General features: G+C 55.4%; 1 protein-coding gene across 2 annotated transcripts; it reads left to right on the forward strand.

The window, feature by feature from the left end:
• The first annotated feature begins 12,754 nt into the window (after window positions 1–12,754).
• PRPH (peripherin) lies at window positions 12,755–17,829 on the forward strand. Of its 2 annotated transcripts, none has more exons than XM_041735423.1 (9): window positions 12,755–14,998; window positions 15,325–15,385; window positions 15,573–15,668; window positions 16,045–16,212; window positions 16,298–16,423; window positions 16,498–16,718; window positions 16,813–16,865; window positions 17,092–17,171; window positions 17,411–17,829. In XM_041735423.1, the coding sequence occupies exons 1-9, from the start codon at window positions 14,457–14,459 to the stop codon at window positions 17,477–17,479; spliced, it is 1,416 nt and encodes a 471-aa protein (XP_041591357.1). In that variant the 5' UTR covers window positions 12,755–14,456; the 3' UTR covers window positions 17,480–17,829. The 2 variants fall into 2 exon arrangements, with proteins under 2 accessions (XP_041591357.1, XP_041591358.1); XM_041735424.1 differs by having other exon boundaries at window positions 12,767–14,998; window positions 17,414–17,829.
• Window positions 17,830–18,646: the final 817 nt, after the last annotated feature.

Here is an 18,646-nt window from a genome sequence, read left to right on the forward strand (position 1 = left end):
CCCATAAGGATGAATAGAGCAAAGGGAAAGGGCTGAGCCTCAGGCAGAAGGGAGGAACCAATTTCGGTGCCTGGGTGCCGGCCTGGCCTGAGGGAATGCCAAACAGGCGGCAGGAGATGGGGACAGAGTTGCAGATGTGTTCACCTTTGCTCGATGACTGACCGTATTCCACTGAGGCTCAGTTCCCTTCTTTTCCCACTGGTATTTTCACCCCTAACTCTGAGGATTTCCTCTAAAAAAACATGCGTGTTCCATCTGGGAGCACAGCACTGCCTCCTGCCCAAGATATTTCAATTTTGTGCTCCCAGAGGGTCTTCAGCTTTCATCACTAGAGCAGCCAAGGTTTTAAAAGCCCTTCAGGGCAAGGCCCAGCCCTGACCCGTCCTTGAGCACCAAGGCAGCAATTGCTACTTATCAGATGGGCCAGATTCCTCCTTATGCCAGACCGTGGTGGGGGGGGGGGGGGGTGGCGGGGAGGGGGGGGGGGTCTGGGATGAAAATGAACCTTGGAAAGGCCAGGCAGCCCAGCCACGAGAGAGGCACCTGGAAATTTTCCCAATTTGAGAGATCTGCCAATCGCCACAGTTGGAGCCCTGGAGGAAACTGGATGCTCATATGCGAGAAGAAGCAGATACATCATCCAGCTTCAGCGGAGCGTGACCCCTCATGGTACCTGAGAGGTCTATTCTCTAAACCAGCATGTTCCAAGCACAGTGCCCTGAGAATGGGGTTTAGGGGTTGCCAAGTATAATCCCTCAGTCTTTATAACAGCCTGGTGAAACCTGAAAGACAGCCTGAAACCCCTGGGGCCAATCACCCCTGGCCAGGAATGACCCCTCCAACGACCTCTGTAAACCTTTACAGATAAATTATTTTCTACATGTGCCAAGACGTGAAAAATGTTGGAAACCTTTAAGCAGCTACAATAGTGTGGAGGTGAAAGAAGGTGAGAGAAGAATTTAGTTGAGAAAAAATATTCCAGTGGATCAGAGCCTGGGGAATTGGAAGAGCAAAGGGCCAGGAGTTGGGGAGGGATCTGTCCTTGCATGATTTTTTTCCCCCTCTCCTGTGTTGGTGAGAGAGTGAATAGAAGTTAGCCTGCAGCAAGAACAAATATACCCCAAGGTCTAGGTCACTGCTTTGTGGCTGACAATCATCTGATCTGCCCTTGAGCACAAATGGAAAGTCTGGACTCGGATCGGCTGCCATGGCTGATGCTGCTGAGGCTTGATGGGGATAAATGGAGAAAGGCTAGGAGTATGCAGGCTTCAAGATTGGCTGGGGCCCCAGATTCTGGCTATGTGGACAGAGGGCTTTGGCTGCCCTCATCTGACCTGAACAGAGGAGCAATCTGCTCCTGCTCCAGCCAGGCCGCTGGCCACTGAGGCCCCAGTAGTGGGCTTAGGCCTGGCTGCTTTGTGCTAGTGTGATGAGACAATGACCAGCAGGGACGTGTGTGGGCTGTCTACTTCTTGTTCCGTGTTTGGGAAGCAGCTGGCGAAGGCCTCGGCTCCAGTGGGAATCTGTCAAACAGCCCAGTGTTGGTCCAGAGGCAGCCAGGTGGGTTCGAGCTCAGAGAGACCCTGTCTTAGACCTCTGCCTTCTGGAAGATGTGTGGCGACTCCGAGTGGGGCTGTGGGAGACAGGGGAGGTCCGCCGGGGTAGGAGTGTTTCATGACCTTCACAGCACCCTTCCAGGTGGAGATGTTATCCTCGTCTCCACAGCTCAGGCAGTTGAAACTCAGCTTAAGTATCTAGCCGGGATCCCTGGGTGGCGCAGCGGTTTGGTGCCTGCCTTTGGCCCAGGGCGCGATCCTGGAGACCCGGGATCGAGTCCCACGTCGGGCTCCCGGTGCATGGAGCCTGCTTCTCCCTCTGCCTGTGTCTCTGCGCCTCTCTCTCTCTCTCTCTCTCTCTCTGTGTGTGTGTGTGTGTGTGTGACTATCATAAAAAAAAAAAGTATCTAGCCTAAGGCTACAGAACAAGTGGCCAACCTAAAATTTGACCCCCAAACCCTGACTCCAAAGAGCTCTCTGCTGAGTAGTCTCCCAGAGGGGACCAGGGCCACATCTTGGGTCATGTGAGGCCTGAGGCCCACCAGAGCCAGCCCTTGCTCGGAGCATTGGACAGAGCCACGGCTCTCAATTGTCAGATCACCTTCTAGGAGCTCCGTTCCCCGGGCCCAGTGGCAGCGTGACGATCCGCAATGCCAAGGCCAGCCCGTTCCCACTCTCCAGGCTACAGCTTCTCTGGCGAAGGGGCTTTTTTTGGTCGCGGCCTCTCTCTGAACTCAGTGAATCCATCCTCAGATCGTGGACATAGTGTCCTTTCAGCCTAGCTGCTACCGCCTGGCAGGACTCCCGCTGACAAGACACCAGCCGCCGTGCAGAGGGGACAGCTCCCACCCAGAGCGCCGGGGCCGGGTGGCCAGCTCTTGGCAGCCACGGCCACAAGGTGAGGCTGGCAGAGACGACCCGGGCGGATGGCTCCTGGAGCCTAGAGCCAGGGCAGCCGTCGGGGACACAGGGCACATGAGGTGAAGGAAATCTAGACCCAGTGCGTTGGGGTAGAGAAGCCTCCCCCCTCCCCGCCATGGAGGAAGTCCTCTTTGCCACATCTCACTAGCCTGCCACTGTCCCATTCATTCAAGAGCCTGGTGTCTGAGTTTGTCAGTCCTGAGCAGGTTCTGGGGAAACGGTTTCCCCTCCTCTACCGCTCCCCTGAGTCTGCAGCCGGAGAGAACGCAGCAGCAGCAGCAGCGGCGCGGCCCTTGCGAGAGGCAGGTCCCCTGGAGCCAGAAGGCAGGGAATGCTTTTAAACACCTGTCTCACCACCAGGTTTCTTTTACATTCTCTTTTTAAAATGAGAACAGACTATAAAGCTATCCTCATGACACGAGAGTTTTGTCTATATTCGCACATTAGTTTAATTCACTGGGGGTGAGTAGGTGGGTGTAAATTCAGTGTCATTGCTGTCACCCTTCACCCCCCTGCCCACACTCTGCTCTTCTCAAACATCTCGTTTGGCTCACAGGAGATGTCTAGCCTGACAGTAAACTAATACTAAAATGCCCTTGGCAAAGGTAATCACATCCAATTATACTGTTGTAACAGTCATTTCCGTTTTTAAGTATTTTCAATGAACCTAATTGGTACAAGTCACTGTGCTGGGTACTGGAGGGATTATATTTAGCTTTCTTGTCTCACCCCACCTGCACTGTGGAGACAGATCACATAGACACAACCCTAATTCAAGGTAGTACATGTCCCATGTCTGAAGAGATTATCACGTGTGGCAGCCACCAGTGCACAGCCACCCCAAAGCGATCCCAGCTGGTGGCTTTACCTGCCAACACAGCCTGGTTGTGTGCAGGTGTTGGGCACCCGTGGGCGTCAGGGGACCTGGGCCGCTCCACCACCGGGGTGAATCTTAGGCCAAGCTGATGAAGGTAATGCCAGTTCTCTTGCCAGGGACTGGGTCAGGAGCCAGCACGTGATGGAGTTACGGAAATGAGAGGTGAGGTAATGTCTGCTGGGTGTGGGGTTGGGGGGAAGATGTTCTTAGGAAAATTTCCTTGCTCTTGAAAAGGAATGTACGGAAAAGATTTTCTGTCTTGGCGATACTTGGATGCTGTTGTGTGAGCACATGATGCCTGATGGTGCTGCAGTCATCTTATGACCACAAGGGGACGGACGAGAGGACAAAAGCTAACACTGAGTGTGACAGAGCAGAAAGGGGAAAAGAACCTGGATCCTTGATGGGATGTTGAGCCCTGAAGTAGCTCGCCGTGAAGCTCCTCTGCCTCTTGTTTCTTCTTTATATGAGATTAAAAATCCCCTTACTGTTTGGGACATTTTGAGTTGGGTCTTCTGTTGCTTCCTGACAAAAGCAGGCTCACGGATAGAACAGGGCACCTCATGCAGGACGCCTGGCTGGCTCGGGGCGGGGGGGGGCATGGGACTCGATCTCGGGGTTATGAGTTTGAGCCCCACCCACGTTTTTGAGTATGGAGCCTACTTAAAATAAAAATTTTAAAGCCTTACACAATAGTTCATAGAAACTTTTGGTGGGATGCCTGGGGGGTTCAGCGGTTGGGCGCCTGCCTTCGGCTCAGGTCGTGATCCCGGGATCTGGGATCGAGTCCCACGTCTGACTCCCTGCGTGGAGCCTGCTTCTCCCTCTGCCTGTGTCTCTGCCTCCCTCTGTGTGTGTGTGTGTGTCTCTCATGAATAAATAAATAAATCTTAAAAAAAAGAAACTTTTGGTAAAATGATTAATAATAAGAATATTAAGATCCTTTTAAATGTGTATATCCTCTTTTCCAGTGCAAACATAGCCCTGGGATAACAAAGATTCTATGCCCCCTTCCTTCCGTCAGCTTTTGCCTTCCTCTGCCTGCAGTTCCGGGTCAACCACACTGATCTGCTTCTTCCTTTCAGTCTTTCCAGGAGACTTGGCTGAACTTAAATCATAAACTGAAAGCACACGGAGAACATCTGCAGGTTCGAAAAAATGTGCCTTCGTCCCTTTCACAGGGACCTCGAATGGAGCCTGATTTGTTGGTGGTGTTGAAGAGCAAGGAGGCCGGGTCTGGATGAGTCAGCCGCCCCCCAGGAAGCCCAGCCAGAGGATTCTGACCCTGGGGCAGTCCCAAATCTTCCAGAGCCTAAGGAGCTTTGGACATGACTCCTGAGACAAGAGCCAAACTGGATTTTGAGGGCCCCAGGGTATGAATTGGGGTCACTTCACTGGTTGTTCCCCTGTGTGGTGGCCCTTTGGTCCTTGAGAGGAAAAAGCCTGTGAGGTTCTCTCTTCTTCTCTGACCCACTTGGTTTCCCCTTTTTTTTTTTTTTTTATTTATTTATTCATGAGAGACACACAGAGAGAGGCAGAGACACAGGCAGAGGGAGAGGCAGGCTCCCTCAGGGGAGCCCATTGTGGGACTCGATCCTGGGACCCCGGGATCACGCCCTAAGCTGAAGGCAGATGCTCAACCACTGAGCCACCCAGGTGCCTCAGTTTCCCCTATTCTTTCTCCCTTCTCCTCTCTCTACTCCACCCATCTCTGCTCTTCACTTCCACGTCTCCCTTCTTTCTCTCTCCCACTTGTCACCCCCTTCCCCACTTCTGGTTGCCCACCCGCCTGCCCTCCAGCCAAGCATCCGCAGTGTGCTGCAGAGAGAATTCACTTGGGGAGGCACAAAAGTGCTTCTGCTTCCTCTTCCTCCTCTTCTTCCTTTTTATGTGCAAGTAATATTTTATTCCTTCCTCTGGTTGCTAGTAACATTATTGGACGTTTTTTGGTGGACGTTCATCTTGCCACACTGTGTGAGAACTTCTAAGACACCGACGGTGGCCCTCCCTGGCTGGGAGCTGATGCACGGGCTCCCCAAGCGGTTGGGCCCAGCGGTCAGAGGAGTGGCTGCGTGGCCTGCAGGCGGAGGGCTGCAGGGCAGTCTGTAGGGTATCCCACTCTTTGAACTTGGCTGTTCAGCTGTCAGCAGGCCTCTCCCCACGGGAGGTAGGGTGAGATAGATGGTCGAGTCATGACTGCAGACAAGAGCATCTTCTTTAGGAAAGTGGGGGAGGAGCACCTGGTGTCCCAGAGTTTCCCACATGCTGGAACCTTCTGCAGTATCAGACTAAAGGGCTCAGAGAAATTGGAGGGAGGGAGGGAGTCTGCTGGGTGGGCCAGCATAAAGTCTATACCTCCTCTGGGGCAATCTGAATAAACAGAGAGTTGGGGTTTAGGGAGGAAATCACCGCCCTCCTTGGACTCCCTGTGGTCTACTCTGAAAATGGACCCTTCAACCACAGATGAGATCACATGCATGATCCAGCTCTGGTCCCATCCCAAGACAAGTTGCCCCTGCTGTCCCCCCCGCCCCCTTCCCCTTTCTGCATAGAGACTGCCGCTCCTTCTTATCCAGGAGATCTTGGCACATCACCCTGTGAAGGAAGCGCTTAAAGCTCCTGGGAAGCAGTGCTCTGAGACCCACCATGATCTTTAATAAATGTTTCTTTTATTCCCCGAGTCCCCTACTCAACAAGCTGTATGCGTGGGAAAAATCCCAGAGATCATTTAACCCAACCCTTTTCTTTGAACCAATGTGGAAAGCATGGCCCAGTGGCTGGCCCAGGCCTGAGACCAGGTTTCTAGATTTGTGGTGTGGTGCTCTTTGCTTGCAACATGAGCCATCTTGAGTGTAAACCCCTCTGCCTAGCTTTCCTACCCTCCATAAATCGGTCCCAACTACACAGGATGCCCACAGATTTACCACAAACCCCTTCAGCCCTAGCCTCACTAAGGCGCTGTTGTTCTCTATCATGTTCCCTAGAGTTGAGCCATTCAAATCCCAGTCATCCCTGAAGGCCTTAGGATCAACTCAGCACAGAATGTTTTTCCTGATTGTGTTGTTGGACCAGAGCATCAGACTTGTTCAAGACTATAGGCTCATTATCAGCTGGCCCAGAAGAACCCCCACCATGACCTCCTTCATCCTTTCACATGGGGTGGCCATGCTTCCTCCCCAGGCAGGGACCTACCGGCCAGGGAATGACCTACCAGTTGTAAACTCACTGGAAGGAGGCATTGAGTCCCTGGGGGAGCTGCTAGGAAATGGGGTGTGTTCAGGAGACCCCATGCACCCACATTTGACTGACAAGGCCAACTCCATGTGGAGACCATAGGCTGAGGGGAGGGAAGTTTCTGCTCCAGGGTCTCTCTAAATGTGGAGAGCACATCCTCTGTCTTGAGAGTGAGAAGAAGCTCTCATCAGGCACAGTCTCTTACGAGAGACCTGCAGAATCCAGTGGAGGCCAAGGTGAGAGGGCCAGTTTCCATTCTGATGACCGGTGTGACTAACTCTGCAACTGCTCCTTCTTGGTCTCACTCACCCAGTAGCCAGAGCCTCTACCTTCTACCACAATAGTGTCCAAGACAGTGGGACTGGCCTACTAGAAAGAAGGTCTAGGATGGGATGTCTGGACACTTCACTCCTAACGGTGTTCCTGTGGGCACTTGCTAAGAATAAGAACAATCCCTTACACAACCAGATTCCCATCTTCACACCTAAAAACAGAATAATCATTACATAGAACATAATACACAGATTATTCCATTAGTGCTTTTTCCGCCCCTTCAAATCTGGGATCCAATCTAGGTTTGTACACTGCATTTAGTTGTTTTATATATGTATCTTGGTCTCTCTCTCTCTCTCTCTCTCTCTCTCTCTCTCTTTTTGGTCTAGAACAATCTCCCACTGAGGTGGGTTGAATGGTGGCCCACCAAAAAGATATGTCGACATCCGGGAACCTGTGAATGTGACTTTATTTGGAAGAAGGGCCTTTGCAAGAGGTAGTTAAGGATCTTGAGATTATCCTGAATTAACCGGGTCCCCAAATCCAATGACAAATTCTGTATAAAGAAAAGAGAAGATGTAGACACAGAGGAGAAGGCCATGTGAAGGCAGAGGCAGAGATTGGAGATGCAGCCATAAACCAAGGAACACGAGGAGCCACCGGAAACTGGAAGAGGCAAGGAAGGATTCTCCCCTAGAGCCTTTGGAGGTACAGCCCTGCCACCATCTTGATTGTGGACTCCAGGCCTCCGAAACTCTGAGAATGAATTTCTATTGTGTTAAGCCACCAAGTTTGTGGTGATTTCTTTTGAGAACCCTAGGAAATTAACATGCCCACCTTTAAAAAAAATGACACTGACTTTTTAAGGAGTCTAGGAATTGTTCTATAGGATGACCCAATTCTAAAATTGTTTTCAGAGTGACCTTTTAAAATCATAAATCACATCAAGTCATTCCCCTGCTTAAAACCCTCCAGCGGCTTTTCATTGCATTAAAATAAAAGAAGCTATAAACTCTTTGTTCTGATTTACAAAGCTGTGCGTGCCCTGACTCCTTTGCACGCCTCCAACCTCGCCTTTCCTCTCTCTTCCTCACCCACCCTCTCCAGCCTCACTGACGTTTCTCTAATTCCTCAAACATGCCAAGTTCATCCCAGCCTTACCCCTATGCTCCGGCTCTTCCCTCTGCCCAGGTGACAACCAAATACAATCCTTGATCTTTGATCCCAGATTGGGGGAAAGGGCTAGGAAGGACATTATTGGGACAATGAGGGAATTCAATAGGACTATTAGATAATAGTGTTCTATCAATGTGAAATTTCTTGAATGGGTTAATAGTACTGGAGGAAAGTGTCTTTGTTCTTAGGAGAGGCATGCTGAAGGACTTGGGTGAAATATGATGTCTGAAACTTACTTTCGAAGGAAAGGTGGCAAAATACTGACAACTGGTAAGTCCCGGAGAAGGGCATATCGGTGTTTATAGCAGCCTTCTTTCAACTCTGTGTTTGAAACTCTTTAAAATAAAATGGGGGAGGGCAGCCCGGGTGGCTCAGTGGTTTAGCACCACCTTCGGGTCAGGGCCTGGTCCTGGAGACATGGGATCGAGTCCTGCATTGGGCTCCCTGCATGGAGCCTGCTTCTCCCTCTTCCTGTGTCTCTGGCTCTCTCTCTCTGTCTCTCTCTCTCATGAATAAATAAATAAAATATTAAAAATAAAAAAAAATTTTAAAAATGGGGGAAAGATGGACAATCTAAAGAAAAAAACTTAATCCAGGAATAGTCCAATTTTCATGTGCATTAAAAATCACGTAGGAAGTTTGTTAAAATGCAGATTCTAGAGGTTCAGAAGAGCTGGGTGGGGAACTGGAATCCACTCTTCAACAGGCCCTAGGGACTCTGTCGAGGCCTCAGGCCACACCGTGAGAAGGAAAAGTAACTCGGCATTCCATGCTCCATAGCTGCTCTCCTGCTCTCCAGCTGAGGGGTAGCTGGTTGGAAAGGTCAGGAAGGCAGATTGTGAACACTGTGGGGCGGGCCTGGAGATTGTGAACATAGTAGGAGGTGAGGAGGCTGGGGGCGGTGCTTGAAGGCAGAGAACAGATCTGGCCCTGCTTCCCTGGCCTTTTGCTTGCAGGTGGGAGCTGCTGGGGCAGTACAGGGGAAGCTCCTAGACACCAGGCGAAGAATGGAATCAGGGCTCTGACCTCCTGATACCAATGTTGCTATTCTATTTTACACACCTTTATGAAATTTTTCTCTGTTTCAGAAAGAAGGTCCAATAATGGTGAATTCCCCAAATTGCAATGTTCCATGAACCTGGAGTCTCAGGTGTATTGACTGCCGATGTCATTCTAGCTTCTGACCAGAAGGTGGCAGCAACACATCTCTCTTTATTTTCCAGACCATTTACCTCGGGAAAGATTTTTTTTTCAGGTGCCTCAGAGTTCCATTTAGTTTAAGCAACTTATTTCTTTTTCTTTTTATTTTTTTTTTTAAGCAACACTTATTTGACCTAGATCCTATGCTAAACTCCACAGACACAAAGGTGACTAAGACCTGATCCCTGACCTCAAAGATCATATTGTCGGGGACAGAGGAGTCACATATAAACAGATTAGTGTGGGATCCCTGGGTGGCTCAATGGTTGAGCATCTGCCTTTGGCCCAGGGCATGATCCTGGGTTCCAGGATTGAGTCCCACATCAGGCTCCCTGCATGGAGCCTGCTTCTCCCTCTGCCTGTATCTCTGCCTCTCTCCCTGTGTCTCTCATGAATAAATAAAATCTTTTAAAAAATACAAAAAAATAAACAGATTAGTGCTAGTTTACTAGCTGCGTGACCTTGGGCAAGTTGCTTAACCCCTCTGGGCCTCAGTTTTTTCAACTACACAATGGACTCATAAAAGTACCTATGACCTATGTTGTAGGGTGATTATGAGGATTAAAAATGATAATGTGAAAAAAAAATGATAATGTGAAAAAAAAATGATAATGTGTGTAAAATGTCACATAGGAAATGTTAGCTATTACTGTACAATACAGTGAGAAAAGTGATGGAGTGGGAGAAGATACCCAGAGGGCTTCCTAACTGGGAGGAGTGGAGCCCCCAGATTGAGATAACGGGGAAGGGATTCCACTCTGGTGCAGCCAGTCTGTCAGTGGGGAGCCTGTGGCTGGGCCAGCCTGGGACAGAACCCACCTTGAGAAGTGTGGAGCTGGAATCCTCCTGGCTGAGGCTCATCTTGGCTCCTACAGGCTCAGAGCCCAGACCATCAGCAGGGCCTGACCAACCAGGGTGTGCCTTCGTGCAGAGGGAGCCACTGTGCACCCTCAGACAGGCAACTTCGTCCCTCTGACCCTCGAGTTCGACCTAAGTGATGGGGAAATGAGACACAGAATCGAGGGATGGTGCCGAGTGCCACATCTGGGACACTGCGGAGAGTGGGCTGCGTAGGCAGCCAGTGCAGGGGCAGCAGGACTTGGAGCTAGGGGCGTCAAGAGGAAGCACTAGGAAGGCAAAGAGATCTTGAGGATGACATTGGACTTCCCCCAGCATGTGGATGGAGGTCGAGCCAATCCTAGACCTCTAAAGGGCAGGGGGACACCAGTTGACACTTAGTTACAAGTATTTAGGGTTATGGCATTGCTCGTCTGTGTCTCAGTTTCCTCTCTGTCACATGGCAGGGGAGAAGGCCAGCAATAGTACTCAGCGCCTACTACGAGATCACGACATGCAAATTTGATATCACTTAGATGTCACAACACCCAGGGAGGGAAGTTTCATTATCCCTATTTTACAGATGAAGAAACTGAAGCTCAGAGAGGACAAGTAAGTTGCCCAGGGTCACACAGCTTGTAAGTGCCTGGGCTAAGGGCCCTGATCTCTTCTCCCATGGCCCTTTCCCTCATTCGACTTTAGCCTCCCTTAAAAACACCCTGGAAATCTTATCATCCATAAACACCCAGCTCCAGAGTCACAAACCCATGCATCTCACTCTCTTAAAACAACTTCCTACCCTCTTGGGGCTTCTTTCAATCCCTCTGGACTAGGACTGTTCTTTGGCCTTGCCTGGAAGGCCAGCCACAGACCTCATCACTCTCCCAATCTCCCACCCTCTCTTGCCCACACACCCCTTCCTCATGAGGCTTTGAGTCCATGGCCTGTCATTCAGTAGCACTCTCGCCAGTAACCTAAACTTCATTGCTCACCTTCCTTGCAACCCTCTGAATGCATCTCACTGTCATTTCTCTCCAAGCCTTCACCAGAGCATTGGGAGGGGGGGGACAGGTAATAATAATCCTGGCTAATATTTATACAGCATGTATTATGTGCCAAGCCCTAAGGGGTTGAGGGGTTAACTCAGTTAATCCTCCAATATGACGAGGTAAGTACAATCCTTATTGCCCCATTTATGGATAAAGAAAATGGAGTGAACAGAGGTGCAATCGCTCACTCAAACCCCAAAGCACACAGCTGAGTAAATTGAGGAGCCATGCTCAAACCCAGGCCGTCTATCCCGAGTCCTCGTCTTTTTTTTTTTTTTAATTTAAAAAAATAATTTATTTATTCATGAGAGACACACAGAGAGAGAGGCAGAGACACAGGCAGAGGGAGAAGCAGGCTCCATGCAGGGAGCCTGATGTGGGACTCGATCCCAGGACTCCAGGATCACACCCTGGGCGGAAGCCAGACGCTCAACCGCTGAGCCACCCAGGCATCCCCCGAGTCCTTGTCTTAAATTGGTACATTGAGGAAAGATCAGCTAGGCAGTACTTGGCTCCTTCCACCCTATGTCCAGAGCTGCTCTCAGCCGGGAGTTGGGGACAATCCAAAAGGAGTTCAGGTCCTCACTGCATTCCGCAGCTGACACCATCACTTGGGAGATCAATAATGTTAATGGTAAAACTAACTTACACTTCAGCCATTATCCTGTGTGTCCTAAGTGTTTACCCCTCCCACCAACAGTATGAGGTAGAAGGTACAAGTATCCACGTTTTCCTGGGGGTCATAGAACCCTGGAACAAGCCTGAATTCGTCCAACACAGAATGTTGGAGTCAGATGGACAGCTGTGACCCTCTCCTACCTTTCTTCTGGCCTCAAGATCTCCCAGGCCCGGCTCTTTCTGAGTAAGGGGGAACAATCTCCTCTGACTTGCTAGCGGGCCTGGTTCCCCCACCCCAGTCCGTTGCCTTACCCCCTCCAACAGCTCCCAGAGCTCTGCTGAGGACACCCAGGTCCCCTCTCCTCTGTGGCACCTGATGATGAGCTGGGAGCTTCAGCAGTGAAGGGGAGGGAGGTCCACCTGGTGCCACCTGAGCACCGCCCAAGGGGCCTCTATGCTACTCTCGAAGGCCCAGATCTACCAGCAGCTCCCTAAAAAGAGCCTGGGAAGGACCAGCTCGGACTCCCCGTTTGCTCCCCATGGACAGCAGACTGGGGCAGGGCAGGGCCGAGGCTGGGGTCCAGGGGCTCCAGGCCAGGGGCAGCTGAGCCTATGGCTGTGGCAGGGAGCACCAAAGCTTCCCCAGCATCCCCTCCACTCCCATCCCCACCCCCCACATGCACACAGATACACACAGCTGCCAAGCCCCTACCCCCAGCCTGGGCTGCACCCTACCCCTCTCCACTCCTACAAGTCAGGGGGACAGGCCCAGGTTGAACCATCCTGTCCCCTCTCTCCCATCCTCCCTCTTCCCATTCCCCTGGCAACCAAACCAGACCCATCAAGGAGAAGGACCTGGCAGCTGTGCAGGGAGAGACTAATGGCCCGGAAGGAAGGAGGGGCCTGGAGTGAGAAGGAAGGCGGTAGGGATGTGAGCAGGCGGGCGTTGGCCCATCTCGGAGGACGCACAAAGGAGGGGAGGCTCCTCAGCCCTGCAATGCTGAGGAGCTGGCTGGCCAAGGAGCCGCCCTCCTCACCCCCTCACCCAGAGATCCAGCCTGGAGTCCCAAACCTGCCTCCCCAGATGCCCCACTCTTGTCCTCAGGGCCTGAGGTGGACCTGCCCGTGCTGGAAAGCCCTGGAGTCCCGGCAGCAGCAGCAGCCCCATGGCTCCTGGCAAACCCAGCAGGCCTCAGCACCCCGGCTCCTGCAGACCGTCTGAGCTGCCTCAGTCCTCTCCGGGGCAGCCTGTGCCTGAGTTCTGGAAGCCGCAGACATGCAAAGGCCAGACATCAGCCTTCCCGATAACTGGGGCGGGGGAGGGCAGGAAGGGACGTGTGACTGTGAGTGTGGTGTGTGTGCACATAGGTAATGGGGTGCTATGACGCACATGCATCCGTTTGTGTGCACAGGCTTGTGGATCTGCTTTGGGGCCTTCTCTCTCCTCTTTTCAGTCCCTGGACCACTTGCGATGGGCACTTTCTCTTTCTGCATCTCTTCCCCATCCAGCCCCACCCCTCCCTGGGACCTGCAGCTCCTCAATACTGGTAACCGGTCCCTGCCAGTCCGTTCATCTCTCAGCCTTGGCAGCGGCTGCAGCCCCTCAGCCCCCTCCCCTTCCCACCTCAGGAATTGCTGTGCTTCCCGTAAGGCCCATGACTGAGCAGCAGTTGGTTGGGGGAAGGGAGAGAGAATCCAGTAAAGCCAGAGGGCCTACAACTGGCTCATTCAGCTCAGCCTCTGGCAGGGCACGGACCCTCCTGGGAGGGACCCGAGTGGGGTCCAGCCCCCCTCGGCCGCCTCTGCCGTGCCCACCCTGCTGGGGCCTGCTTGGATCGGGGTTTGGAAGCTGTGTCTTTAAGGCTGAGACAGCAGCAGGCAAGCCCCTGGCCCAGTGTCCAGAGGAGGGGGAGGGGGAATGGCCAGTCCATTAGCGGAGGAGCTGGCGCCAGGCAGCAGACCTCCACAGGGCCCTGGGGAATACGGAGGGACCAGCCTTCCCCCACCCCCCTTGGCTCCCTCTGCCCTCCTGTCCCTCCATTTCTCCCCGGGTGTGGTAACAGAGGGGTAGCTGATAGCAGGTAGAAGCTGGGCCTAGCCCTTCAGGGGACAAGTAGAGGCACAGGCCCTGGGGCCTAGGCCAGGCCAACTCTCCATCCAGCGGGGCCACCTCCTACCGCTCAGGTGCCCGAAGCCTGCCCTTTAACCCCTGTCCTCCTCTGCCCCTATTCTTTTTTTTTCTTACCGAGATACCACTGACCACACGTTCTATACTAACCGCAGGTGGACAGTGTAGTGATTCTACATTTGCGCATCTCCGACCTTTAACAGCTCTGGCAGGCAGGAACCCCAGCTCCTGTCAGGCTCTCCCGCCCCACGCTCCAGCTCTGACGCTGACGCTGGAAGGTGCCGACCCCCAGCCGGCCTGCGGGTGGCCGGTGGTCCGGGCCCTGCTTCCTTCCCGCCGGCAGCAGGGGAACGGAGGAGGCCGGGCGGGCGCTGCGCAGGGAGCCAGGGTGCGGCTCTCCCGCCGCCCGCAGGGGTGGGGCGTCCCCCTGCCCACGGAGACCCGCCGTCAGGCCAGTGGGAGGAGCTGCCCGGGCCCCCCCGAGCCCCCCCCCCGAGCCCGCAGGCCTATAAAGCCGCCTCGCCCGGGCTGCGGCTGCTTCCCAGCTCCCCACCTGCTCCGCCCGCGGTGACTGCCCGGCCACCACCATGAGCCACCCGTCGGGCCTCCGGGCCGGCGTCAGCGCCACCTCCTACCGCCGCACCTTCGGGCCTCCGCCCTCGCTGTCCCCCGGGGCCTTCTCCTACGCGTCCAGCTCCCGCTTCTCGAGCAGCCGCCTGCTGGGCTCGGCGTCCCCCGGCTCCTCCGTGCGCCTGGGCAGCTTCCGCGGGCCCCGGGCCGGCGCGGGCGCCCTCCTGCGCCTGCCCTCGGAGCGCCTCGACTTCTCCATGGCCGAGGCCCTCAACCAGGAGTTCCTGGCCACGCGCAGCAACGAGAAGCAGGAGCTGCAGGAGCTCAACGACCGCTTCGCCAACTTCATCGAGAAGGTGCGCTTCCTGGAGCAGCAGAACGCGGCCCTGCGCGGGGAGCTGAGCCAGGCCCGGGGCCAGGAGCCGGCGCGCGCCGACCAGCTGTGCCAGCAGGAGCTGCGGGAGCTGCGCAGGGAGCTGGAGCTGCTGGGCCGCGAGCGCGACCGGGTGCAGGTGGAGCGCGACGGGCTGGCGGAGGACCTGGCGGCGCTCAAGCAGAGGTCAGGGGCAGGGCCGGCCCGGCGGCCGTCGAGGCGGCTGCTGCTCGCCCCGCTCGCTCCCTCCCCCGCCCCACCCCGCCGCCCGGGCGCGTGCGGGCAGCAAGGTGGCCCGCGGGCTCTGCGCGCCCCGCGGACTCCCCGGGGAGGGAGGGAGGGGGGTGTTATGGGTCTGCCCGGTGCATCCGGGGCTCCCATCTCCGCTCCCAGCCCTTTAGGGAGAAGGTGGGCCTCGGGCAGCTCCCGGGGTCCTGGACACTTGCAGCCTCTGCCCTAGCCCCGGGGGCGCGGGGACCCTGCGGCCCAGCCGCCCCCATTCTTCCTGCCAGGCTGGAGGAGGAGACGCGCAAGCGGGAGGATGCGGAGCACAACCTCGTGCTCTTCCGCAAGGTGAGCGCGGGCCCCAAGTCGGCTGTCGCCCCGCTTCTACCCCGTCTTTGCCTCTGGGGAGGCCTGTGCGGGCGCCAGGAGGCGACCCGAAGCCTCCAGAGACTGGCAGGCAGGGCCTGGCCCTTCCTGGACCTGAGCAGCCCCTTCCTGCTCTTGAACCCCCTCCCCACCCCGCCACCCCCTTAAGGACGTGGACGACGCCACCCTGTCCCGCCTGGAATTAGAGCGCAAGATTGAGTCCCTGATGGATGAGATTGAGTTCCTCAAGAAGCTACATGAGGAGGTAGGTGGACTCGGGGTCGGGGAGCCTTCAAAGGCTGCAGGTGGCCTCGCTGGCGCCGGAAGGCGGGCGCCGGAGAAGCCTGGCGCGGGGAGCGGAGGACTCGGCCTGGGGAAGAGCAGCGCCTCAACCCACCCCCCTCTACAGGTGGTTTGACTCCCACCCCTGCGCCACCTGGTGGCGCGCCGCGGAGCTGCACCCCTTAACTTGGCCGCCGGCTTGGGGCGTACGCGGGCGCAGGCCGCGCAGTCCTACGCGCGCTGCACTCCCTGGCGCCCCCTTCTGCTCACTCGAGAGTTTTCCCTCTTTGCTGAGTGAACCGCGCGGCCCGCGTGGGGTCCGCGCGGCAATCTCAGCAACTCGGTGTCCCGGGCGGCAGGAGCTGCGGGACCTGCAGGTGAGCGTGGAGAGCCAGCAGGTGCAGCAGGTCGAGGTGGAGGCCACCGTGAAGCCCGAGCTGACCGCCGCGCTGCGGGACATCCGCGCGCAGTACGAGAGCATCGCGGCGAAGAACCTGCAGGAGGCCGAGGAGTGGTACAAGTCCAAGGTGCGCAGCCCGGCCGGCCCCGGCGAGTGCGGGCCGCGGGGAGGCGCGTCCCCCGGCTCACGGCCGCCCGCCTCGCACCCCCCAGTACGCGGACCTGTCCGACGCCGCCAACCGGAACCACGAGGCCCTGCGTCAGGCCAAGCAAGAGATGAACGAGTCCCGACGCCAGATTCAGAGTCTGACGTGCGAGGTGGACGGGCTACGCGGCACCGTGAGTCCCGGGTTCGCGCCCCGGGGGTGGGGTGGAGGGTGAAGGCTGCCCCGCAGTGACCCCCCTGCCCCCAGAACGAGGCGCTGCTCAGACAGCTGCGGGAGCTGGAGGAGCAGTTTGCGCTGGAGGCCGGCGGGTACCAGGCGGGCGCCGCGAGGCTCGAGGAGGAGCTGCGACAGCTGAAGGAGGAGATGGCCCGGCACCTGCGCGAGTACCAGGAGCTCCTCAACGTCAAGATGGCCCTGGACATCGAGATCGCCACCTACCGCAAGCTGCTGGAGGGCGAGGAGAGCAGGTGGGGGGCAGGGCTGCGGGGGGGAGGGGCGGCGGCAGGTGGGGGGGGGGGCCGCCGCGCCCGCCCGCGTCGCTGACTGCCTGCCGGCTCCCAGGATCTCCGTGCCAGTCCACTCCTTCGCGTCCTTGAGTATGAAGACGAGCAGCGGTGAGTCTCCCACGCCCGGCTTCCAACCTGCCTGTCCCCGTCCACTTCTGCCCTGACCAGACTCTCGCCCGGGGCTCTGCTCAGGGATGGATTCTGTGCAGGAGCTACTGAGGCCCAGTCCACACTCGCGCCTGCTCCTCACGCCCCGCCACCCCCTCCCCTCATAGATGAGAGTGAGGACCCTCCAAGCCTCCTCTCCTCCACCCCCTCATCCCACTCTTTCCAGTGCCTGAGGTGGAGCCTCCGCAGGACAGCCACAGCAGGAAGATGGTTCTGATCAAGACCATTGAGACCCGGGATGGGGAGGTGAGATGGACCACTTGAGCCTGGGGCCCCATCATCGCCCATGTTATTTCTGGCTGCAGCTGATTTTAGAGTATTGTGGGTTAGTGGTCTTTGGGGGCGGGAGGGAGACAGGGAGATAGAGATGTGGGTGGATAGTCAGGAGCCTGGGCTGGTTTTGCTGGAGGAGAGGGCATGCCCCAAAGGAGAGGGGAGGAGGGTGGTGCTGAATGGTTTGTGCCCTTCACATGCCTTGCCCCCAGCAGGTGGTGACTGAGTCCCAGAAGGAGCAGCGCAGTGAGCTGGACAAGTCTTCTACTCACAGCTACTGACCCCATTGGTCTGGTGCTCCCTGACACCGCCCTAGGCCTACTCCAAGCCCCAGACCCTAACACCAGTACTGAATTAGTCCTCTCTTGCTCTGCATGTGTCTAGGGGATGACGCAAGTCACCCCTTCCCTGGCCTGTGGCCAAGCCCTACCCAGCCAGCAGTAGCTGGCCCTTCCCTCCCTTCCCTGACACATATTTATATATATGACCCGTATGTTCCCCTTATCTCGTCCTAGTAAGAGGCCAGCAATCCCCAGAACAAGTCTACTGCCATTCATTACCCCGTGACCAGTGGAGTGGGCCAGGGTCTGAGTTTCACTTTTGAATCAAATAAAACTGCTGTCAAGAGAAACCCATCCAGTGCATTTGTGTCTGTGGCAGTGGGGGTGCCTGTGGGGAGGGGGCTCAGCAGTATTTTCCCCTGGTCTCTAGTCATTCCTTTTCTACATCCCATACCTTGGCATCTGTGGCTCCTATCTACCCTTCTTCTAGTTCTACATCTGTTCCTTCTCAACTTCTGTTTGCCAGCTGCAGCCCTGAATGTCCACATGCCTCCTGGGTATGCCAGAGGTCCCTCAAACTCAACATGTCCAAAACAGAGCTCCTCGTTTCCCTCTCTGCCTGAGGTCAGAGAGGTCATGTTCTTCCTTCAGGGTTCCCTACTCCAGAAGAAGGCACCACTAAGGACTTCTGCCGCCAAATTAGAACACCTCATCTTCTACCTCTTTCTTTTCTTCACCTACCCCCACCACCCAATTCTGTTAATTCTACTTTTTAACTCTTGCAAGTCTGTCAACTTCTCCCCATCCCTGCTGCCACCACCCTAGTCCAGGCCACCATCGTCTTTTGCCTGGGTCACCTTATCTCCCTCAGAGGTCCTCTTTCTCCTGGCCTAACCCTGCCACCCACCTAAACCTACCGGACACACTTGACCAGCAAATCATTCTGCTGCCATCACTACCCACCCTGCTTGAAAATGTCTACTTCTATAATCCCCTCCAACTCTACTCAATACTGCCTTTGCCTTCAAGTCAAAATCCATTTCTGAGTTGTTGTTTTTTTTAAAGATTGTATTTATTGACTCATGAGAGATACACAGAGAGAAGCAGAGACACAGGCCGAGGGAGAAGCAGGCTCCATGAAGGGAGCCCAATGCAGCACTTGATCCC

Source organism: Vulpes lagopus, chromosome 21 (assembly GCF_018345385.1).
Source record: "Vulpes lagopus strain Blue_001 chromosome 21, ASM1834538v1, whole genome shotgun sequence".
NCBI lineage: Eukaryota > Metazoa > Chordata > Mammalia > Carnivora > Canidae > Vulpes > Vulpes lagopus.